The sequence below is a fragment of the Selaginella moellendorffii genome, unplaced genomic scaffold, assembly GCF_000143415.4.
Source record: "Selaginella moellendorffii unplaced genomic scaffold, v1.0 SELMOscaffold_6, whole genome shotgun sequence".
Taxonomy (NCBI): Eukaryota; Viridiplantae; Streptophyta; class Lycopodiopsida; order Selaginellales; family Selaginellaceae; genus Selaginella; species Selaginella moellendorffii.
The window spans coordinates 786,636-808,657 of NW_003314267.1; the positions used below are offsets into that span (position 1 = coordinate 786,636).

Here is a 22,022-nt window from a genome sequence, read left to right on the forward strand (position 1 = left end):
TGGTGGTGGAGATTTGTACTCGTACGGTGGTGGAGATTTCTCATGGTGGTGGAGATTTGTACTCGTATGGAGGTGGAGACTTCTCGCATTTTGGTGGTGGTGGTGGTGGTGGAGACTTGGGTGGTGGCGGAGGTGGAGATTTCTCACACTTTGGTGGAAGTGGTGGAGACTTGTAACGGTAAGGAGCTGGTGTGGTGGTGATTCAACCGGTGGCGGTGGTGGTGGTGGGGATTTGTAGCAGTAAGGAGGTGCATTAGGAGGTGCATTAGGAGGGCATAAACGATTTGGAAACCACCAGGGCCTTCTCAGCCATGGCCTCCAACAGAAGAAATCGATCGTGCTCTTGGGAATTTCAAAGCCAAAGTTCTTGGCATCTCCAAAACCCCCTGCATTTCGATCCAAAACCTCCTGAGATCCATCAGACCTGACAGTAGAAACCAGGAGAAGCAGCAAAAACATGTTGCATGACTTGGAGACCTTTTCTTGTGAGACTACAAAATTTCCAAGTTGTAAAGCCTAGCATTGTGTCTTGGAACCCACTGCTTTCAAATAGTAATGCTTTAGAAATTGATGGCTCTAAAATCTTGTTTTTGATTTTATTATATTTCAATTAGCGATGTTAGTAACCTTTGCTTTTATAACAATAATAAGGATGAAAATGAAATTCAACAAAGAAAAGCTGCATGAATATTCTTATATGAAACTTTGTTAAACATTGACAATCATTAGGGAGCTCAATTTTATCATTGTTTCTTTGGCACGAATCCCACTAGAAGAAACAATGAGAGAGCACAAACAATTGTTGCCTAGAACATTTATCACTTTGCACTTCACAATATTAAGCACCATTTTATTATGTTTGGTCTGCCAACAATACTAAAGTGCCAGAGTTAGCAAGCAAAGACGTTTGGCTATTTTTAAATTTTCTTTTGTAGTGAATTTTGGAGTGGCATTTTAGCTTTATAAAAAGCCCAAGAGATTGAATTTTGGCAACAGTGGCTAGGGTGTGCTGCTGTGAGAGAGTGAAGAGATTCAGTATTCCAAGCATTGTCTCCCAACTCTTGCAGCAGTGCTGAACATATGCAAATCTTGGGCCAGCATTGCAAGGGATGTGGGTTTATTCTGGTGTGATTCCAAAACTTTGCTATGCGTTACATATAGCAATGTTTGGTTTGGTTTATAATATTAATAATTTATCTAATTGATCAATATATAATTCAAGCTAGAACAAAAGTGGATATGAAGTTTGATTGAGTTTTTGTGGGATAAGCCACATTTTTCTTCAGCCATCATATCTCAATGAAATTTAGTGATGTAGAAAGTTCCAAGTTTGCATTTTTAACTCGTTACTTCGTAATAAACTCGGTTTGAGAAAAAGTAGCAGCTCCATTGAAACCCTTGTTTAACCAGCAAAATGAATACAATTTTCATCTGTAATGCTTTTTAGTTTGATTTTTCCCCTCTTTTCCAAATTACATCCCGGTGAAAGTGCGTAAGTAATTACAAGGTGACCAAAATTTCTTGACTAACCTGTCTCCCCCACGACTTGTATAATGGAATCAATCAAATTCAATCAATCTCGCCTTCTTCCACCTCGCCGTTTTCGTCCGCGTACGCAACCTCGCCATCCCCCTGCTTGTCATCCTCCTCCTCGTCCAGCTTCATGAACAGGCCCAGTTGCTCCAGCGCGTTCCCGGCGCCTTGTGGAAGAGTGAAGCCCGGCAATCCATCCGGAGAATTCGGGGGGCTCACTTCCCCCGCCGAGCTCTGGAAGTGCTCCTTGGAGCTCGTCCTCATCAGGTCGAAATCCTTGAGAATCTCACAGTGCGCGTCGAGATCCACTGTTCTTTCCATCTACATCACGAAAAACACGAGTAAAAAGAGGCTTTTAACGCGAGAAAAGAGCTTGCTTACCTGTTGCAGAGCCTTCCGAGCGGCCTCTCGTTCCACTTCTCGTTTCTTCCTGGCCTCCGTCGCAGCTTCCGCTTCGGCTTTTTTGCGAGCGACCTCTGCAGCCTTGGCATCTGCCTGTAACCGTGCTTTATCTGTACGCAAAGCACGTTGCTTACAAAAACAATAAAGGAAAGACACGAATAAAAGCTTACCTTCTCTTAACTTCCTTTCGAGTTCCTCCCGCTCCTTGCGAAGCTTTTCCGGATCGACGTTGTCCCCGCTCTGCACACACACACACACACACAAGAAAGAAGAGTATCAGCTCTGTGACAAGGCAGCTACGCTAGTGTACCTTGAGCGGGAAAGTCTTCTCCCGAGCTTTCAAAATGGTATCGGCAAAGCGACCTTTCAGCAGAGCTGCACGAACGCTCTTTTCGGGAGAGACTGGCCTCTCAGATTGGAGTTTCTCTGCTGCTGCAAAGCTCATGAGAAGCCAGAAAATCGTCACGCTTCACGCTTACATTTTTCGGCTTGAGATTCAGGTAAGTCCCCAGCCTCCCCAGGTCTGACTGTTACGGGCTCTGGAACATATCACACAAAAAAGATTAGTAGCCCGTCGAGAAAAATCAATCCTCCATGGACAAGCAGCAGCAGGCAGTGCATGAACGGAGAATCGAGCTCCCACAAATGAAAAGAATGCAAAGTGTGCACAAGACGGCACCCACGTTTTGCACCGTCAATCTTGTCAGACGGGCTGGATAATTGCTCGCGAACAGCACCAAAACCCATAGGCTCCTGGCAAGAATACCGCACGGAAGGGCAGTTCAGCCACCTCCAAAAAAAAATCCCCCCCACTTCCACGAGAAAAGAAAAGAATCGCTCTCACTCACTCCTCTCTTTTTTTCTGCCTAACTAGTCACCGTTCCCGTTCCCCAAGCAAATACCTTCTGAGAGGTAGGCTTCTCTATACCAGCAGTTCGAGGACCTTCGGCGTCGGAATCGCTGTGAGAAGAGCTCCCGGAATCCGATTCTGAAAAAAAAAAAACCGGTTATCAAGCATGCCTGGGCACACAAAAAACATACCACTGGAATCTGAACCAGAGCTGCTGGAAGAACTTCCTCCAGACGACTCTCTTCCATCATTAGGTGTATCTTTGTCAACTACAACAGGTGAATAATTGGCTGTAGGCATGTCGTCCTCTCCATCGATATCGACGTCCTCATCTAGCCCTTCACCACCTAGACGATCATTAACATATATCAGACACCTACGACGACGAGAACTCAAGAACATACTCTTTCGACTCTTCTTCGGTGAATCTCCCGGAGCCGTTCCCCCGGTCTGCTGGGAAAGACAAAGACAAAGAACACAGGTCAAAGTAAGAACTACCAACGACAAGAAATACCTTGATGCCTTCTGCTGGCTGCGGCCGGGGCCTCTTCTTGTTTTTCGGCTTCATACAGCTCGCAACCATCTTGTGAAGCTCCCATAGTGTGTCGTTGTCGATCCCATCAATGTCGACTTCGATCGTATCCTCGCTCTGGCTAAGGTTTGGGTTGTGCTTCTTGAGTAGCAAAACGATCTCGTCGGCTTTGTCACCTGGGTTCTGCTCCAACACCTTCTCCAGATTCTTACCCAGCTCCGTCTTCTCCTCGTAAGTCATCTGTCTCTTGCCCGACTTCTTGCTTCCCCTGGGAGCCCCGGCGGGTTTCTTGAGCGACGACAATTGATCCTCGATGCTGAGGAGGCTCTGCTTGAGGTTCTGCAAGGCCGGGTTTGGGTTCCCCTGAGCAATCTCCGCAAACACCTCGTCCTCCACCCGGCACTTGGTCTGCTCCTCCTCCAGCTTCTCCTTGATGCACCTCCACCTCTCATCGAAAATCTGGCGAAGTATGTCCGCCATGATGAACACGTCGTGCCCGGGCGGGTTGTAAGTCATGGCATTCGAAAAGGTGAGCTTGACATCGTCCGCAAACTCGACTGGCGTGCGGTAGTGGCCGCCCTCGAGCTTCTTCTTGATGGTGCCCAGGTCCATGGGCCGCCGGATCACCTTGTGGTAGTCGTGGAGCCCGAGTTTGACAGCGTCCACGGGCTCGTTGAAAACCCAAGCGTGCTTGTGGGTGATGAGCTTCTTGAGCAGCGTCCCACACTGTTTCATTATGTCGCCCATCCTCTTCATCCGCGCTAGCTCCACCCTTTGCCGCTTGTTGTCAATGTCGCCCTTAGTCCCTTTCTTGGGCGGGACGAGCGCCTTGGGCTTGACCTTCTCCGGCGGCGGCATCTTGTCCTTGGCCGAGAAATACTCCGAGGTGCTGTACATCTGATTCGCCTTGGGCGTCCGCTTCTCCTTGCTGCTGCCGCCCGTGCCCGGCGTGCCGAGAGTGCCCGACGATCTGGACTGCTGCTCTAGCGCCTCAATCTTGGTGCTAATCCCGATAACCTGTTCCAGGTCGAGCTTCAAGCGCTTGCGGACCTCGCGCTTGGATTCTTTCGGCATTGCCGACACAGATTCCATCGATCACACGCACCTGGAGGCCGATCCCCACACCCTAATCACTAGGCCAGGGCTCGGCGGCAGATCCCTACCGAAACCCTAGAACACATGACGGAAGAGAGGAACCGAGGGCTCCTTTAAAAGCGGTGTCCACGCTGTCCTGGCCGTTAGATCCCCATCGGGCGGTCCACATTCCTCGGGGCCCCCGGCCGTTGGATCCCGGATCGGACGTCGATTTTGATCTCTAGCCGTCGGATGTGTATCGCACGGCTGGCGCCCCGGGCAGCCGGTCCGCCGTCGGATGCGTGTAAACGGTTTCGATGGGGCTGCCCGTGGTACACGTGGCGGGACTGCAACCGCAGGCGCCCTATCCGTAAAATGGAAAAGAAAGTTTTTTCACACGGTTTCCCCAGACGCGGGGGAATCTTCACTGATACCGTGGCGATATTTTTTTTCTCTCTCTCTCTCGCTGGCACTTTATAAGTATCTAGAGTCGGGTTCGCGATCTCGACACGTGTTGCCGCTCAACACCGTTGATTTGCGTCTTCTTGTGTTCGTCACTCAGGCCTGTACTGTCGTCACTAGAGCTCGATCGGGAGCTTCTCGGAGGATTGACAGATTTTCACAGAATTTCTCATCCCTGTGACTCAAATCAAAATGATCGATCGCTCAGAACCTGCTGGAACAAAGTCCCAATCCTATCAAAAGATCTTCTTGTTCGAGTTCATCACTGCGAGCCCCAAATCACTCAGTGCTTCTTAGAGGGTATTTCCCCACATCAGGCACAAAGAATGGCCTCTAGGGTGGAAATTTGAGCTTCATCACGGTGAACCGATAATCCCACGCACACGACGCCTAGAAAACACTCCTCATAGCAGACAGATCTCAGCACTAGATCAGCAATTGAAACGACGATTCGCGAGAAATCACAGGAGCCAGAGATTTTCCAGTCCAAGTGGCCGCTTGGATCACCCGGAGATCGCAAGCGGATGGAAGAGCGACTGGAGAGACTATGTCTTGCCGCCGCCAGGGCGAGATCGCAACAGCGCCCAAACGGGGCGCTGCCGCCACACAACGCAAGAACCCTAGAAATTGACCTAGAACCACATATTTTATGATCGAGAGCTAGGGTTTTCTGATCGCGGTGATCTGGTGGAAGCGATGTCGGTAAGATGTTTGCTAGCGCCGATCGATTCCTGGAGCTGAGAGCTTCCGCCTTGGCAGATTTTCACCTACAATGGCAGCGCCTTGGTTGCGATGGTCGGAAAGGATTGCTTTGCCATCGCCAGTGATCGCCGGCTTGGTGTGAATTTCCAGACGATAGCTACGGATTTTCAGCGCATTTTCAAGATCCATGACAAGCTCTATGTCGGATTAGCAGGGCTTGCTTCCGACGTCCAGACTCTGTAAGTTTCTTACTTTGAATTTTTTTGTGCGTTCTTTCTGATTCGCTCGCTGCCTTTGTAGCTACCAACGATTGAAGTATCGACACAACCTCTTCCAGTTGCAGGAGGAACGAGATATGCGACCAGAAACCTTCTCGAATTTTGTCTCTGCAACACTCTACGAGAAGAGGTGAAAATTCTCTCCTTCTCTCTTTCGAAGCCTTTTCTTCATCTCTTTTGTCAGATTTGGTCCCTACTTCGTTCAGCCTCTCATTGCTGGGCTCGGAGCAGACAACAAGCCTTACATCTGCACGATGGACTCTATCGGAGCAATGTGAGTGTCCGACTTTCGTAAGCTCATAAGTGACTACTTGTTTTACGCAGCGAGCATTCCAAGGACTTCGTAGTCGGGGGCACTGCGTCTGAATCCTTGTATGGTGCTTGCGAGTCTATGTACAAGCCCGACATGGTAACCATTATTCTAGTTCATGTTACGAGTCCTGTTTTTTTTTTTTCTCTCAGGAGCCTGAAGACCTTTTTGAAACGATCTCACAAGCGCTGATCTCCTCGGTTGATCGTGACTGTCTGAGCGGCTGGGGAGGAATCGTCTACGTTGTGTAATAGCGCTGATTCTTTCTCCTCACCTTCAAGCATACTGATCTTATGCTTATTTTTCTTGTGTAGGACCCCCGACCAGGTAATCGTAAGAACACTCAAAGGCCGGATGGATTAGGACTATGGTGCTTTCAGTTTGTTTATACTGGGCACTTGGAACATTTGGTCAGTGCTTGTTATCCATTGCAGTTTTACTTAACCGATCCCTTGTCTTGCACTTTACGTTCGGAAAGTATCTTTAACATCACAGAATCACAAGCGATGTTTCGTTTTTCAGACGAAACACTAGGTTCTAAAAGCTGTGGAAGTTGGCAGCTTCATAAGAACCTCGGGTTTTGGGTTTGGATCCGCGTTGTGCTCATGACAGCCGTTTCTCAACAACACTAGACCGGCTCTGGTTGGCTGCCATTCAATGGGAACTGAGAAGTTTATCCTAAATTCATGGACCTCAAGTCGCCACAACTGTGAGTTGTACGTAAGAACGTCCAAGAATTTGCTTCTTGACCTGCTCTTGTTTAGTTGTCATTTTACAGGTGGTTCCCGCTTTTTGCCATTCATTGTCTTTTAACTGTTTGTGATAGCGGCTGCTGCGTTTTCCTTGTTTCTGTATTCTTATTGTCTGCCTGAATGTCCTGTCCTATCCTCTCTATTCCATCTCCTCTTGACAGCATGTAGAAACTTGTAGCGTCGGATCTTCGATGGCATTCTCGGGTCTGTTTCTCGAGCTTCTTGCTTTGGTGCTGGTGCTGGAGTTGAGTCATTGTCTCGACTATAGTGATGCGCTCTCGAAATCTATTCTTTTCTTTGAAGCCCAGAGATCCGGTCCACTTCCGAGCAGCCAACGACAGAATTGGAGAGGCGACTCGGGCCTGTATGACGGAGCCGCTGAGAATGTAATATCGCGCATGCAGCTCGTCTGATGCTAACGCCAACTTGCAGGTTGATCTCGTTGGTGGCTACTATGATGCCGGTGACAACGTCAAGTACCTTTTCCCAATGGCATTCACCATCACAATGCTGTCCTGGGGAGCTATCGAATATGGCAACTCGATGGCTCAACTTGGAGAGTTACAGAACGTCCTCGATGCTATCCGGTGGGGGACGGATTTTATGATCAAGGCCAACACAGGTCCTACCACGCTCTGGGTCCAGGAAAGTTATTTACATGATTTTTTATTTCTCAGTCTGAACTTGGGACTTACTATGCAGGTTGGAGATCCAAGAGCGGATCATAACTGTTGGGAACGACCAGAAGACATGGACACTGATCGTCAGCTGTACAAAGTTGACGAAAACAATCCAGGGACGGAGATAGCTGCTGAAACTGCTGCGGCTCTTGCTGCTTCTTCAATTGTGCTTTCGGGAGTTGATCCTGGGTACTCAAATTTCCTTCTTCGGCGAGCAGAAGCTGTAAGTGGTCTTTTCCCTATTCCCTCTGCCCGATAACATTCATTGTTGGAATTCTTATACGCTTTCTCTATTTTTTAATTAGCTCTTTGAGTTTGCAAATCAGTATCGTGGTTCTTTCTGGAAAACGTGTCCATTCTATTGTTCTTTCAACGGTTTCCACGTAAGTCGACGCTCAGTACGTAGCTGTAAAGCTTTTTATCTTCTATCAGGATGAGCTTCTCTGGGCCGCTGCTTGGCTGTTCAAAGCCACAAATGCCGCCTCCTATCTCGATTTCATAGAACGCAACATGGACAAAAGTGTTCCCACTAGCGAATTCAGCTGGGATAACAAGCATGCTGGTGTACAAGTTTTACTTTCAAATGTAAGGAGACACTGTTCTTTTGATTGATCTGAAGTCGTTATCTGCATTCAGTTTTACCTTTCTGGGCAGGAGTCGCTTGCAAAGTTTAAGGACCATGCTGACAGATTTTTCTGCTCGGTACTTCCATACAGTCCTGTTAACCGAGTCTCCACTACTCCAGGTACACGGTTTCGCTCATTTTTCGTTTCTTAGTCTACAAACTCCATTCAGGTGGCATGATGTTTGTTAGAACTGGCGCTAACATGCAATACGTAACTAGCACCTCGTTTCTGGCTGCCGTGTTTGGTGATTATCTTCAAGCAGCAACCCAAACACTTGCGTGTCAAGACTACATATTTGCACCGGACACTCTGATGTCGTTTGCACTAAACCAGGTGAGCTATCAGTTCGCAGAAAAATATCATAACCCCTTCACTTCTGTAGGTGAATTACATTCTTGGTCAGAATCCCTTGGGGATGTCTTACATGGTTGGCTACAGCAATTATTATCCTTTAGAACCGCATCACAGAGGAGCGTCGATAGTTTCAATCTACGAGGATTCGACGCCTGTGAATTGCGTGCTGGGATTTAACGAGTGGTTTTACAGACCTTTCCCGAATCCGAATGTCCTGACTGGAGCAATTGTTGGGGGTCCAGACCGCTGGGACGCATTCTTGGACTGGAGGCCGAACTCTGCCCAGCTTGAACCTACCACATATATCAATGCTCCTTTTGTCGGTCTTCTTGCCAGGATTTGTAGCCTCTACAACTTCTTCTAAACCGTAAGCAATATTCTAGTTTTCTTCCTTCTGTTTCTTGCTAAATAGATTGAATTTTCAGAGGTAGGAAAAATGGGAGCATTGCTGCATCTTAAATCAAACTTCTGGTTAGTCTGGTTCTTGTTCTCTTTAATCCAATTCATTATTCATCTAGGGCTGTGGAACTTTGAAAGAACCCACAATTGTTGCACTTTTCTTTTCACTCCTCACAGTGTTGGGTTTTCTCTTGCGTGCAGCAGCCTGATGGTTTGGCGGTGAGAAGTTGTGGCTTTTATCTGTGTTGCTGATTTACTAAGATAGTCACTTTTGCAGGAAGCAGCGAAAGGGAAAAATGGCATAGGCCGTCGGGGTTTGGCCAAGCATGCAGTATGAGTCGCATGGATCATTGCACATTGAACGAGGCCCAGGAGAAAATGACAAGAGGAAGAGCTCTCTCTCTGGTATGCTTGCGGCATTAAAGCTATCAAGCAGCTCCAGGAACCTAGAACTCGGGAAAAAGATCCACGCCGATGCAGTTCAAAGCGGTAATGAGACCAACATTTACATGGCCAGCACTCTGGTGGACATGTACGCTAAGTGTGGCTGCTTGGCGGAGGCTCGCAAGGTCTTTGACAATATGCCATCGAGAAACGTGGTATCCTGGACGTCACTCATGCTCGGCTACGTGCAAAACTGCCAAGCCAGGACAGCTCTGGAGCTCTTCCAGCGTATGGTGTCCGACGGCTGCGTTCCAGACGCTCAGACTTACGTTGCTGCTCTCAAGGCGTGCTCAAACTTGGTGGCGAAAGAGTCAGGTAGTGCCGCGGATGGCAGGCTCCGGAAGATGGTGGTGCTGGAAACAGGATTCATGCTCCACTCTCTGGCTGCTCCATCGGGCTGCGACTCGGACATCTACGTCGCCAGCACTCTGGTGGACATGTACTCCAAGTGTGGAAGCATGGAGGACGCTCGAAAGGTGTTCCTTGGGATGGAGTTAGCGTCTCGAAACGTGGTGCTCTGGACAGCGCTCATGACCGGCTATGCTCATAACGGCGAAGGCGAGCTCGCTCTAGAGCTCATGGGATCCATGAACTGCGCTCCAAATTCTCTTACGTTCGTCGCGGCTCTCAAGGCGTGCTCGGCTCTAGCAGCGAAAGAGGAAGGCCAGAGAAGCAGCGATGGAAAGATGGTGAAGATGGTGGCGCTGGAAGCAGGAATGCTCGTCCATACCCGGGCTGGTTTGGCCGGTTTGGAGTCGGACATCTTCGTGGCGAGCACTCTGGTCGACTTTTACGCCAAGTGCGGGAGTTTGAACGACTCGTACAGGATCTTCGACGCAATGCCGGTGAGGAACGCGATCTCGTGGACGGCTCTCATGTCCGGCTACGTGCAGGAAGGAGAAGGCGCGAAGGCTTTGGAGCTCTTCTCACAGATGATGCACAGGGATGGCTGTGAAGTCGATGCGCAGGCTCTCGTGGTGGGACTCAGAGCTTGCATTGCCAGTGCTGGGAAAGAGGAGGCCAGGAAGATCGACGACAAAACGGTGGAGCTCGTCTCTCTCTCGAGTGGAGTCCGGCTGAAAGAAGCGGTGATCCAGCGATCGATGAAAGTGGCAGCTCTGGAAACCGGGATGGTTCTCAAGGATGAAGTGATCGATCGAATGGCCAAAGTGGTTTCTCTGGAGCGAGGAATGGCGCTTCACAAGGAGGCGAGAAAGCGAGGCTTCGAGAAAGATATCTTCGTCTCCAGCGCTTTGCTCGATATGTACTCACACTGTGGAAGCCTGGTGGACGCTCTCAAGATCTTCGAGGGAATGCCATGTCATAACGCGGTGACGTGGAATGCCCTGCTGCTCGCGTATGCCCAAAACGGTGAGCGTGACACGGCGCTGGACGTTTTCGCGTGGATGCGCCTCCACCGCGGATGCTACCACGTGGACGGCCAGACGTTCGCCAGCGCGCTCAAGGCGTGCGCCGGCATGGCCGCTCTGGACATGGGACGTGCCATCCACGTGGACGCCTGCCGCTGCGGCGCCGCGGAGCTGCCCGCGGTGGTCAACTGCGTCGTCGACCTGTACGGCAAGTGCGGCAGCACGGAAGCCGCGCGGCGCGAGTTTGACGCCGCGGGCGTCGCGGACGTGGTGACCTGGAACGCGCTCGTGTCCGGGTACGCGTGGCATGCTGACGTGGCGGAGGTGTTTGGCGCCTTGTATGACATGCGGCGGGCGGGGGTAAAGCCCGACGGTATCACGTTTCTGGCGATTCTCACGGCGTGTAGCCATGGCGGGCTCGTCGACAAGGGGATTAAACTCTTTGAGAAGATGGAGGTGGTGTACGGCATTCGTCCGGACGTGGAACACTACCACTGCATGGTTGATCTTCTGGGGCGGGCGAATCAATTGGAGCGGGCGGTGGAAATGGTGAGGTCCATGCCGGTGGAGCCAAATGCCGTGACGTGGATGACGGTTCTTGGGGCGTGCTGGAAGTGGAAGAATGTGGAGCTTGGGCGATTGGCGTTTGAATCGGTGGTGGAAAAGGATAGACGCGAGCTCGCGGCTTACATGCTCATGGCGAATATCTATGGGAGCGCCGGGATGTGGGAGGAGAAAATGCGAGTGAGAGAGATGGGAATGGAGCTGCAAAAAGGGGAGGATTATGTGGCCCATGCAGGTCTCGAACCTGCGACCTTGGCGTTATTAGCACCACGCTCTGACCATCTGAGCTAATAGGCCTTAACTATCAGTGATTATAAAGTTACTGGATTCAAGGAAATGTTAGACATTACTCCATGATTATATTGGTTCTACAAAAAGCCTGGCACATGCAGGTTTCGAACCTGCGACCTTGGCGTTATTAGCACCACGCTCTGACCATCTGAGCTAATAGGCCTTACCAATAATCAGTTATGGGCAAAGAATTTTATATAGTTTTAGAAACATTAGCCTCCAAATCTTTGGACTTCATGAAGGTTTCGAATAATCGTATAGTGATAATGTGACAGAAAGGTTTAAGTCTCGAACGTACGACCTTTTAAAAAGTTTATCATTGGTGATTTGTATGTACAGATAAAAGTTCCACGCTATTCTATACAAGACGAGAGTTTTCTTCGTTTAGTTAGTTTCGTGCTCGGGCCGCTGCCCAAACCATCGCGAAGGCAGTCCTCGCCTCTTGAGCAGCCGCGAGAGCGCCGACTCGGGCATCTTTGCTCGCTCCTCCTCCGCCAATTCTTCCGGGGTCTTTGGAATCGAGTCTGGCTCCAGGAACAGCTCCTCCTTCTCCGCCACTGCCGCCGCCTTCGCTGCCTCTTCCCGCGAGCGCGCCGCTACGTTTTTCTTTCGATTGAATCCCGCGAGCACGACCAAGTTCTTGATGAGAGTGGTCACGCCGCCGGACTGCCTGACTAGATTCTCCAGCCTCTCCAGCGGCTGGCACGACTGATTAGCATCGTCGAAGGCAGCAGCGCATTCCTCCTGGGAGCTCTCCTGGAAAACGAGAACCAAAAGTGTCAGCGAGATGGGCAGACGATTCTTCACGAATCAATCGAAGCGGACAAACCTTGATCTTCTCGAATTCGAAGAGAGCATCGTAGCACTCGTGGGCCTCGTTCCCATCCAGAATGGTGCATTCGTCTACTCCACAAGCAAGAGAGAACCACAGAGAACTCTCTCAGAGAGATTTCAATCGAATCGAGCAAGCTGATTTACCTTGCAAAGCGTGCTCGGCCTTCTCCAGCAGCGTCCGCTGTCGCATTCCACGAACGCTTCTACTCTGCGTGAATGGCTCGAGCTTTGGAACCTCGGACGAGACCGACACCGACGATGAAGATGAAGATGATGATGAAGAAGAAGAAGAAGAAGCCGGAATAGCGGCGACGACACAAGGATGCGAATGCGATCGCCGATTGGCACCGGGAAGCCACGAATTCTGCGCCACCACGCCCACGGCGATTCTAGCAGCAGTCGCAGCCATAGCTCCCAAGAACCCTAAACTCTAAAAAGTGGATAAGCTTCGTCAGATATTTGGGCCGAAAACTATTCCATGGCATATTCCGGACTTCCTTAACTTTATTAAGCGTTGGCCAGTCGATAGCGTACGGTCAGGCCCACTTCGCTTTCCTCTCTTTTTTATCTTTCCTAGGGTTTCCGGTGGCGAGCTCCAGGGCGCGGCGGCCGTTCTCTCTCCAGCTCCTTGAATCCTCGATGTTAGAGTAAGTGATCGCCATTCCCGGCGAAAGATCCAGCGATTAGTGACATAAGCGGCAGCGGCCAGGGATTCAGTACAGGGATTTCCAGATCATGTCGCCTCCAGGAGCAGCAGGCGCTGCGTGACACGAATCGGGATCGGCAGGGCCGGGAATTCGCCACAGCGGAGAGGAGATCTGGTCGCCATGACGTATTTCCCTCTCAACACTGGCGCGAAGATTCCAGCCGTGGGTCTCGGGACTTGGCAATCCGATGGAGCGTCGTGTAAGCTAGCGGTCCAAACGGCGCTCGAGGTGGGCTACAGGCATTTGGACTGCGCGCACTTGTATGGCAACGAGATCGAGGTCGGGCAGGCTCTCGGGGCGGCTCTCAATGGTGGAATTCCCGGCCTCCGGCGAGAGGACGTGTTCGTCACCTCCAAGTTTTGGTGCACCACTGACACCTCCAAGCGGGTGGAGATGGCTCTCACGGTCTCGCTCAAGAACTTGGGGGTGTCCTACTTGGATCTCTATCTGGTGCACTGGCCGGTGAGCTCCCAAGTCGGGGACGCCACGGATCCGCCTGGGAATGCCACCACCGAGCTCAAGAAGATGTCCCGGAGGCTCAAGTCGATCTGGCGGGCGATGGAGGCGCTGGTGGAGAGGGGCAAGGTTCGTGCGATTGGAGTGAGCAACTTTGGGATCTCGCAGATACAGGAGGTGGTGAGCTTCGCGAGGATAATTCCAGCAGTCAACCAGGTGAGAGCTATCAGAACTTTACCAAGTACCCCGATCTAACTCTCGTTCTTTCCTTGTCAAGGTTGAGCTCCACCCCTTCTGGCGTCAAGACGAGCTCGTCAAGTTCTGCCAGTCCAAAGGGATCCACGTCTCAGCGCACACTCCTCTGGGATTTCCTGGAGCCCGCCTTGGCAGCTCCGGCAATCTCAGCTCCATGGGAGACGACGAAGTGGAAACCCGGAGCCAACCCATAGTTTTCTCGAGGTCGCGGTCTGTGCACGCTCCCATGCTCGGCACTTCAGCGGTGGCTGTCATTGCCAATCGGCTCCGCAAGACTCCGGCACAGGTACTTTTGGTTCTTTCTTTTCTTTCAGCCTCAGAGCCCCGTCGTTTTCCTCCGCATTGATTGGAAACACGACACGCAATTGAATGGCAGGTCATCTTGCGGTGGGGCGTCCAGAGAGGAACGAGCGTGCTCCCTCGCAGCCTCAAGCCAGAGCGAATCAAGTCCAACTTCGACATACTCAACTGGTCCCTCTCGGACGAGGATTGGAACTCGGTGAACACAATGGAGCCGCAGCTCAGGCTCATTGTGAGCAACCAGTCGTATCTCGGCGAGAACGGGAGGCCACTCCAAGCCGTGAACGAGATGGACGATGTCGATTTCCACTGACTAGACCCATGGCAAAGGTAAGATCTCTCTTTCTCTCACACCTCTCTAGCTCACTCGTTTCTTCTTTGAATGGACTAAAGTTTTGGACTAAAGTTTTGGCAGGACTGGAAGCTCACCTATATTTTTGTACAGTACACAAGCAAAAAAGAAACCAACACGAGCGATAATAAATGCTTGCCACGTTATAGGGTTTATTGGAATTAAAATGCCATGTTGATAATAGTCTCATGCGGTGGATGTGACCATGCGTTGCCACCTTTTTAAAAGCTTATCTTGATCAAGCATGCCATGCCCTTCAGCGTGTGCCCAGAAAGACATAGCCATTTGGGAGCACTCTTACTTACACTAGAGCAATAAAAGAGCTCCTTTATACCTTCGCCATGCTTCAGCAAGTATCAAAAGGAGAACTACTTTAGCCAGGGCATCCAATTGTAGTGTTGTTTGCCAACACCAAAAGGCTTCGATCAAGTTAACTTCTTGGAAAACCTTTGGAAGCCAAGCACCTTGCAAACATTGGAACCAAGATGGATGATCCACACTTGACACATTAAACTCCATCGTTCATGGACGGAAGGCAACAGGGGAGTCTCCTACGTGAGCCTAGCGAGAACTTCTGGGGCGGACATCACAGCATGCTTTGGAGCCCGCTTCAAGTAGTGTGGAATCCAGGTAGCAAAACCCTCTGCACTGGCAAACCCTCTGGATTGCAAGAAACTTCTGAAGATTACAGATTCAGCTCTCTCTTGTCGAAGTACGTAGTGTCCGAATCATCGACTGATAAGACACTGCCTCTCGTAGACTGATCCGTTCAATTGCTGTCTTAAAACCTGCCGGAATGCGGCCCTGTCAAAACCCTGCCAAAACCAAGAGAGGAAGCATCAAACATGGCGATGGAGGAAGCAGTGACCCAGGGAGTTGCGTGACTTTTTCACCGTAAAAAAGTTACGGGGTTTCATGCATCCTCAAATCACTTCTGTTTCTCTTCGCCTCTCATCTCCAGCTCTAATCTCTCTCTCTCTCTCTCTTTCAGCTCCGGATGGCTGCGGCATTGGGCGCGCAGCGGTCGAGCTAATGTGATCATCCTCGCGGGAAATCGATCCATCGTCCTTATCAACTGGCAATGGAACTTGGTTCATAGCTAAGGAGTGGTTCTTCTTTGTTTCGATTTTTCTTCAGATTGATCACTGGGGATACTTCTTTCCTTTCGTTTTTATTTTTCAGGCATGCCAGCAAGGTCGAGTTCTTTGGTTTGGCCGATGAGTTGAGAGAGCATAAGGAGCAGAATTCCATGTCTTTCAGTGTCACAGGACAACGTTTGCAACTGAGGGGAATGGTAAATGTTGTTGCATTTGGAACCATCAGGTCTTCCTCAAGAAGCAACGTGTACTTGACCCCAATCAATTTATGATTGTTGTGAAAACACAAACAACGTTTGCGGTGCCAAAAAGCATTTTCCAGCTCAGAATTAAGCAGGGAGAAGAAAAAGGCAATTTCACATTTTCCGTCTGAAAGAATGAATTATGAACATCAAGCTTAGCATGCATACCATAGGCATCCAGATCCAAGTGCCTCAGACCTCTACTTAATCATCTTCTTGACCAACTTTAGATACAGGAGCAAGCGCCGGTACACCAGTAGTAGCAAAGACTTCCTCACCATGGTCTTACACTAGGACTTATGTTGATCACACAGCTTTCTTTTGATATAGTGAGGATGGAACGCAGTACAAAACTGTGGCTTGATGGAGGCCACTGTTTGTGCATTCTCTCTTCCGAGGAAGGACACTAGGCGGCTTCAAGCACAGGTCACAAACAATTTCTTTCACTCAATTCTTCCTTTCTTTCGTCGCTTCCAAACCATACTTCTACCAAGTGAGCGAAGACTGGAAACGGGAAGAGACGCACGAGAAGGCTTTGCACGCATCCTTTCTCAGCGTTTGGCATCAGCTGCGACACAAAGCTACGGGCAAAGTAACTGTTGCGTCCTTCCATCGATTTGCTACTCAGACAGGGTAGTAACTTTGCGTGATCAGATGCCGTCCATGTTACTGGTCTTCATTAGCAACTTTTTCGTGCAGAAAACAAAAAACTAATCACCAAAGTTTAAATGCTACAAACACTCAGTATATATAGAAATATCACTAAATCTTCCTTCCCAGCTTGCACTTACACCATCAAACGGTGTAGAAAGTTGTGTTGCTTGCATCCGACAAGATCCGAATCCACCAGCAACCTCTGTTTTGTAAGATTTCTCCGCCCACATTTTCTCTTCCAGCAGAAAGAGAGCCACCTTCTCTCCAGCCGATGAAAAAGGCATCACTCCCGATTAAATCACATAGTGTTAAGCCACCGCCTTCAAGGTTTTGGTCCAAGTACCTAGCCATGCCTGCGAGAACCTGATCCTGTCCACTGCACATCCTGATGTATTTCCATCGCAAGCCTGGAAGTCAGTGAGGCAGGAGCCTTCTATTCCTCCTCCACGACCTCCTGATCACCGAGAAGAGGTAGAGGAAGAAGAGGAAGAGCAGCGCCACCAGCAGCCCGGCAAGGATTGGAAGAAGCAGCGGGGTTGCTGCCACAGCCGTCGCCTGTAAGTTGAGATCGTTGGAGGAAGCCAGCTGAAGATCTGCATTGTTGCCCCTGCCTTCGCCTTCCAACAGCGAGCTCAGGATGGCATTGCTGCTGCTAATGCCCTCTCCTTCAAATAACTCGATGAAATCATTGACACTGCCGCTGCTCATACCGGCGTCATACAATAAACTTTGAGAGGTCGATGTTGAAGTCTCTTCAACTTCTTGAAACTTTTCTGTGTTGATCCTCTTGGCCTTCCCACCATCCTTGTCCAAGCTTCGAGGGAACCACCGCCACATAGAAGGTGGTGGCGATGGTGAAGCACTGCCACTGTTGCTGCTGCTGCTAGCTTTCTTAGTGTCACCACTCCTGTCGATTTCCCTCCTGGCCAGTAACTTTCGAGATGATCCTGCTGCTGCATGAGACTTTAGCACCTGTTCAATATCTTAGTACGAATACATCTGATTTCTGTCAGCAGAGACATACCTTGTAGGATGACTCCTTCGCCATTGCTGCCGCACTGTTCTTGTATGGAAGCGTCCTGACGGTGCTGGTGCCATCGCCTTGCAAGCTCCGCCAAAAGACTGAAGCTGGTGTCGATGAAATATCAGCTTGCCTCAACTTTCGAAATCCTGCTGCATGATGAGACTTTAGCACCTGTTCAGTGTCCATCTTAGTACGAATACATCTGATTAGAGACATACCGTGTAGGATGACTCCTCGGCCACAAGTTCTTCGTTATTCTTGTCTGGAGGCTTTCTCACGGTGCTGGTCCCATCGCCTCGCAAGCTCTGCCAGAAGACTGCAGCCGGTGGCGATGAAATACCACCTTGTTCTTCTCCATCTTCTTGCACTGCTGCAAACTTCTGCCTCAGTGGAGCTATGAAGCGATCCACCCCGTGGAATACAGGACCATTCTCGCTGATGGGAGGAGCTGGTGCTGCTTCCAGTAGCATCCGTCGAGAGGTAATCACTGGGAGCCGAGAAGTGATCACTGGGAATCGATGCCACCCCAGAAAGTTCTTGAGTTCTTCCAATAATTCCTGGGACGTCACCTCATCCTCCTCCAAGCCCGCGTCCAAAAGCCTGCTCCATATTTCTGCTTTTATGGACCGAAGAGTTTCCGGTAACTTCCAAGTCCAGGTCTCAATCAGCTGCTTAAGTTCCTCCACCTCTAGGTGCATATCAGCTTTGGACGGTAGCTCCAGCGATGGGAGAGGCGACCGCAGTGAATCCAGACTCCAGGTCCGAAACAAGCTCTTGATGTCCTCCCAGCTCAGGTTTTCATCGTCGTCATCGTTGAGTCCAGTCGTCTTGCCACCAAAAGAAGAATACTGAACTGAATCCACAGTGCCAACCATGACCGCCTCCGGCTGCAAGAGAAGATTGGGGTGAGCCCGTAAAGCAAACCATCTTAGCGCTCGAGTTACCTCTTGCAAATCATCCTCGAGTACAGGTAATGGTGGTGGATCATACTCGGGACCACTAGGTGCTGGGTCACTGCTGGTGATCACTGCCTCGAGCTGTGAGGGTGGTGCTACCGAGGACGAACCAAAGTAATCCTCCAGCTCGATTGGAGTCACTACCTCTCGCACAAAGCTCATCGCCGGCTGCAAGAGAAGATTAACAAGAGGAGCAGACCATATAGATCGAGTTACCTCTTGCAAATCCTCCAATGGTGGTGCATCATACTCTGGAACACTTGATGCTGCATCACTGCTGGCGATCACTGCCTCGACCTCGAGCTGCGAGGGCAGTGCTGGGAAATCCTCCGCTTGCTTGTCCGATCGCGCTGATGCTGCTGCGCCAGGAATCTGCACGCACCCGAAAAATGTCAAAAAAAAAGAGAAGAGAACAGGAGCGAGCTCTACATACTTCCAGGAGGATCTTCAATCCTGTGGCCTGTGTGCTTGCCTGTGTGCTTTCTGCCTGTGCGCTTGGAGCGCGTCGCAACCACGAGAACGCCAACGCCAAAGCTTCCATCGCCGCCAATATAATAGGGCATAAGAAAAAGAGGGTTACTATGTAAAGTAAAATAAAAATGAATTGAAATATCGTGAAAGGTCCGATGATCGTTATCTATGGGTAGATACTGAATCTCCTTCATATAGAAATAGAAACACCACTTATCTGCCGGATCCATCCCAGATCTTATTCCAGGATCACCACTATGACCTTATGAATATGCACCATTTTCCGTCAACTCTGGTGGTCGAAAAACCAATTTCGTCGTCTATTGGGGAGAGCGATGTCGCACAAGTTTGCAACAGTGCAGCAATAGCTACAACCACCCAACTGATTACGGACACAACAGTAGTGCCTCTTCTTGGGATTGCACTCCTCCAAACGGGTTGCACCGCCAAATGGGTTAAGCAGACGGAGCCACAACAGAGCACAAAGATTTCATTCAATACAATGGCCAACATGCTTATGTTTAAAAGGCGTGCATTCTCTTCAGGCGTTAGACAGCCCCACAAATACAAGTGCCATTGCAAGCAGCAAGAGGAGGCAGAATGAGGTGGGATATCTGGTGCGAATCCTGTATTTTTTTTTTCATTTTTGTACTAAAAAAGGTTCTTTTTGTTAATCAATGTCTTTTAACATTTTGTCCAGCAGGGTGCCAGGTATGCCCTCGCTGCCACCTTGTCAACTTTAAAGATTCTTGTCTATCAAGAGTGCTGGAGCTCCGGTTTTGAACGTAACCACGCCTAATCATTGATCTAAAACCTTGCTATTGTAGAGAAAGCATGCTGAGGCAAATGGTAAAACATGCATTCACCATCAAGTAATAGTATCGTACTTGTCTCTTGCAACTCAGCATACTCAGTTTGTAGAATTTAAAACTCAAAAGTTGTCTAGAGTTTGCCCATACCTTTCCATGCAAGAGATTGTCACGTCAGAGCCCTGCATAGTACGCGTTTCTCTTCCCTTGGACCCAATCCCTATCATCAGCAAACATAAATTGCCCGATCTCAACTTCTTGCGGTATCAGAAAATGGTTTTGGTTTCCACGAAGGATACTCCTTGTCACTTTTTGTGTGCTGAATTCCTGCTAGTCTCAGCCATGGATGTGTTTCTCTGGACTTGAGATCTGTAAAACTAGAGCTTGAGGTAGGAGTATGTCTGCACATGTCTCGCTAGCTCCATCAACGCCAATGTCTTTGATGCTATGCCAGGGCCGTGGAAGTTATTATGAGTCAGACATTCCTTCCGGTCAAATTTTTGCAAATAAAGTTTCCTATTGAAACTCTTTTCCCATATAAAAAAAGCAGGAGCCACTTCAACATGCAATTGGGTAAATACACGATAGAGTGATTCAATAAAGTGGTAAAAAGTAATCAAAACTTTATTCATGTATTTTTTGTCACAAATTAAAATTTTACAATTGGTTTTATTTTCAAAATAATTGTGATCTTCACAACACTAATTCAAAAAGTTTTCAAATATTTTTTAATAAAAAGTTATGAGGTGGTTTTAGTGTCATTTAAATTATTTTTTATTACTTTGTTGTACCGCTCAATTATCACCTACGGTTTTGATACAAAATGGATATGAAAGTGGATATAGTTTCTGAGTAAATATTGAAGAACCAGATAGTGTAAATGATGGTTATAGCTTCTTTCTCAACCTCTTAAGGATCTTTTGGAGTTTCTCAAAAGCATACAAGTGAGTTGATGACTAGGTAAATGACTTATCCTTTCTAGAGGGGAAGAAACTTGAGCATAATCTTGGATGAAACACTTAAAGAACTTTGAAACTTTGGTTATTTGGGCATGGAATGAGGTTAAATATAATGTATATGATTATGGGATAAAACTTGAATATACTCTCACATTTTTAGAACTTGGGATAAAATAGTTATTAAAGGTTCTCTCATCAAATAATTTCAGAGCAAATGACATGAGTATTGATTAGTAGCCACTTAAAATATAATATACCTTTGAATTAAGTATATTCTTACTCTTAATTCATAAATACATTCTTTGTTTTGTAAGGCATCTACTGATAAAGGAATCCATTGTGTAATTGGATGATTAGTTGTTTTATATGAAATAACCAATCTATATAATGGAAAGATTGACAAATTCAATGTGGAAATGGAGGTGTTAGTTTTCCTTAGTTCAATAAATATTGCTAATAAATGAGCACATTAAAATTGCTATGCTAGCCCTTATATTTGATTTCAAAATCACACTAATTTTGTATTTGGTTTAAGTGCTCTATATGTATAGTCCCATTTTAGACACCCAAAAGTACCACTGACATATTAATTTCTTATGCTATGAAAAAACAGAATATGGTGTAGGTAGTTTTAGACTACTAATGAGATAATATAAACAAATATACCACAATTGATTTAAAGCATAAATGCCTATTCACTAAGTCCCACTAACTTGAACTTCCTCACTATGTAACTATATCCTTTGTCACTAAGTAAAAACCACTCCTCTTCCTTTCTATGGTTTGTGAATCACAGCTCCAAGGCATCCTCATGTGCCTAAGTTAGCCTTCTCGCTAAGAGTATATAATCAAGGTTGGGACTCTAATTTAACCTTTGCATATGCATCTACAGATGGCATCATATAAGATGCTTAGTATGTGATGCACCAAACTTAAATTTATGGTAATTAGCTTTTCTTTCATAAGTGCATTACGGATCACAACTTAAAAACCTCATTCATCCTAACTTTCATGTTCTCTCACTGGGTAAATTAGGTAATCAACTTATAATCATACATGGACTTCTCCATGTTTGGCCTTATGGGCCTTCTTTTTTAAAGTTAACTCTAGGAATTTAATTTTTTTGACACCAAGTCACTTAACTGTAAGTAAAAGAGACAATCCATTAGGGTTCAAATATAAATATAAAGGATTTATAAAAAAGAGTGCACCCCCTTTTTCAATTGGTTAAGGGATATTTGGGGTTAAGCATCTTTAGATTTAAGTAATATTTTACTGTATAA

The 22,022-nt window shown here is 48.2% G+C and overlaps 7 protein-coding genes and 2 non-coding genes across 16 annotated transcripts; 4 read left to right on the top strand and 5 right to left on the bottom strand.

Moving 5' to 3' along the window:
• Positions 1–1,385: 1,385 nt before the first annotated feature.
• On the bottom strand, positions 1,386–5,357 carry LOC9655388 (transcription factor GTE9). 5 transcript variants are annotated; one of them, XM_024670363.1, is made up of 10 exons: positions 3,300–5,357; positions 3,190–3,235; positions 2,977–3,132; positions 2,838–2,923; positions 2,619–2,688; positions 2,415–2,474; positions 2,246–2,367; positions 2,106–2,175; positions 1,915–2,045; positions 1,386–1,854 (listed from the first exon to the last, which is right to left on the bottom strand). In XM_024670363.1, exons 1-10 carry the CDS (start codon positions 4,407–4,409, stop codon positions 1,570–1,572), a joined length of 2,136 nt encoding a protein of 711 aa, XP_024526131.1. In that variant the 5' UTR covers positions 4,410–5,357; the 3' UTR covers positions 1,386–1,569. The 5 variants fall into 5 exon arrangements, with proteins under 5 accessions (XP_024526131.1, XP_024526132.1, XP_002965804.2 ...); XM_024670364.1 differs by having other exon boundaries at positions 2,246–2,364; positions 3,190–3,238; XM_002965758.2 differs by having other exon boundaries at positions 3,190–3,238.
• A 124-nt stretch (positions 5,358–5,481) lies between these two features.
• LOC9655389 (proteasome subunit beta type-3) lies at positions 5,482–6,610 on the top strand. The gene is made up of 7 exons (XM_002965430.2): positions 5,482–5,555; positions 5,613–5,794; positions 5,856–5,963; positions 6,018–6,107; positions 6,158–6,242; positions 6,296–6,390; positions 6,458–6,610. The coding sequence occupies exons 1-7, from the start codon at positions 5,550–5,552 to the stop codon at positions 6,504–6,506; spliced, it is 615 nt and encodes a 204-aa protein (XP_002965476.1). The 5' UTR covers positions 5,482–5,549; the 3' UTR covers positions 6,507–6,610.
• A 98-nt stretch (positions 6,611–6,708) lies between these two features.
• On the top strand, positions 6,709–9,076 carry LOC9634251 (endoglucanase 20). 3 transcript variants are annotated; one of them, XM_024670372.1, is made up of 9 exons: positions 6,709–7,281; positions 7,328–7,540; positions 7,598–7,798; positions 7,881–7,958; positions 8,008–8,160; positions 8,212–8,320; positions 8,371–8,534; positions 8,584–8,922; positions 8,981–9,076. In XM_024670372.1, exons 1-8 carry the CDS (start codon positions 7,087–7,089, stop codon positions 8,917–8,919), a joined length of 1,449 nt encoding a protein of 482 aa, XP_024526140.1. In that variant the 5' UTR covers positions 6,709–7,086; the 3' UTR covers positions 8,920–8,922; positions 8,981–9,076. The 3 variants fall into 3 exon arrangements, with proteins under 3 accessions (XP_024526140.1, XP_024526138.1, XP_024526139.1); XM_024670370.1 differs by having other exon boundaries at positions 7,328–7,798; XM_024670371.1 differs by having other exon boundaries at positions 7,328–7,798; positions 8,230–8,320.
• A 12-nt stretch (positions 9,077–9,088) lies between these two features.
• Positions 9,089–11,709, top strand: LOC112344853 (pentatricopeptide repeat-containing protein At2g13600-like). The gene is made up of 3 exons (XM_024670361.1): positions 9,089–9,173; positions 9,232–10,243; positions 10,292–11,709. Exons 2-3 carry the CDS (start codon positions 9,281–9,283, stop codon positions 11,621–11,623), a joined length of 2,295 nt encoding a protein of 764 aa, XP_024526129.1. The 5' UTR covers positions 9,089–9,173; positions 9,232–9,280; the 3' UTR covers positions 11,624–11,709.
• On the bottom strand, positions 11,556–11,629 carry TRNAI-AAU. Its single transcript has one exon. It is a non-coding gene; the product is annotated as a tRNA-Ile (tRNA).
• Positions 11,710–11,712: 3 nt separating the features above from the next.
• TRNAI-AAU lies at positions 11,713–11,786 on the bottom strand. The gene has a single exon. It is a non-coding gene; the product is annotated as a tRNA-Ile (tRNA).
• Positions 11,787–11,903: 117 nt separating this feature from the next.
• On the bottom strand, positions 11,904–12,880 carry LOC9634252 (CCG-binding protein 1). Its single transcript, XM_002965759.2, has 3 exons — positions 12,602–12,880; positions 12,453–12,526; positions 11,904–12,379 (listed from the first exon to the last, which is right to left on the bottom strand). Exons 1-3 carry the CDS (start codon positions 12,864–12,866, stop codon positions 12,008–12,010), a joined length of 711 nt encoding a protein of 236 aa, XP_002965805.1. The 5' UTR covers positions 12,867–12,880; the 3' UTR covers positions 11,904–12,007.
• Positions 12,881–13,002: 122 nt separating this feature from the next.
• LOC9655390 (aldo-keto reductase family 4 member C10) lies at positions 13,003–14,864 on the top strand. Of its 2 annotated transcripts, none has more exons than XM_024670705.1 (4): positions 13,003–13,836; positions 13,898–14,161; positions 14,252–14,505; positions 14,582–14,864. In XM_024670705.1, exons 1-3 carry the CDS (start codon positions 13,285–13,287, stop codon positions 14,486–14,488), a joined length of 1,053 nt encoding a protein of 350 aa, XP_024526473.1. In that variant the 5' UTR covers positions 13,003–13,284; the 3' UTR covers positions 14,489–14,505; positions 14,582–14,864. The 2 variants fall into 2 exon arrangements, with proteins under 2 accessions (XP_024526473.1, XP_024526474.1); XM_024670706.1 differs by having other exon boundaries at positions 14,591–14,864.
• A 1,657-nt stretch (positions 14,865–16,521) lies between these two features.
• LOC9634253 lies at positions 16,522–19,041 on the bottom strand. Its single transcript, XM_024670413.1, has 6 exons — positions 18,934–19,041; positions 18,717–18,872; positions 18,489–18,668; positions 17,763–18,431; positions 17,545–17,715; positions 16,522–17,492 (listed from the first exon to the last, which is right to left on the bottom strand). The coding sequence occupies exons 1-6, from the start codon at positions 19,039–19,041 to the stop codon at positions 16,935–16,937; spliced, it is 1,842 nt and encodes a 613-aa protein (XP_024526181.1). The 3' UTR covers positions 16,522–16,934.
• Between the last annotated feature and the right edge of the window lie 2,981 nt (positions 19,042–22,022).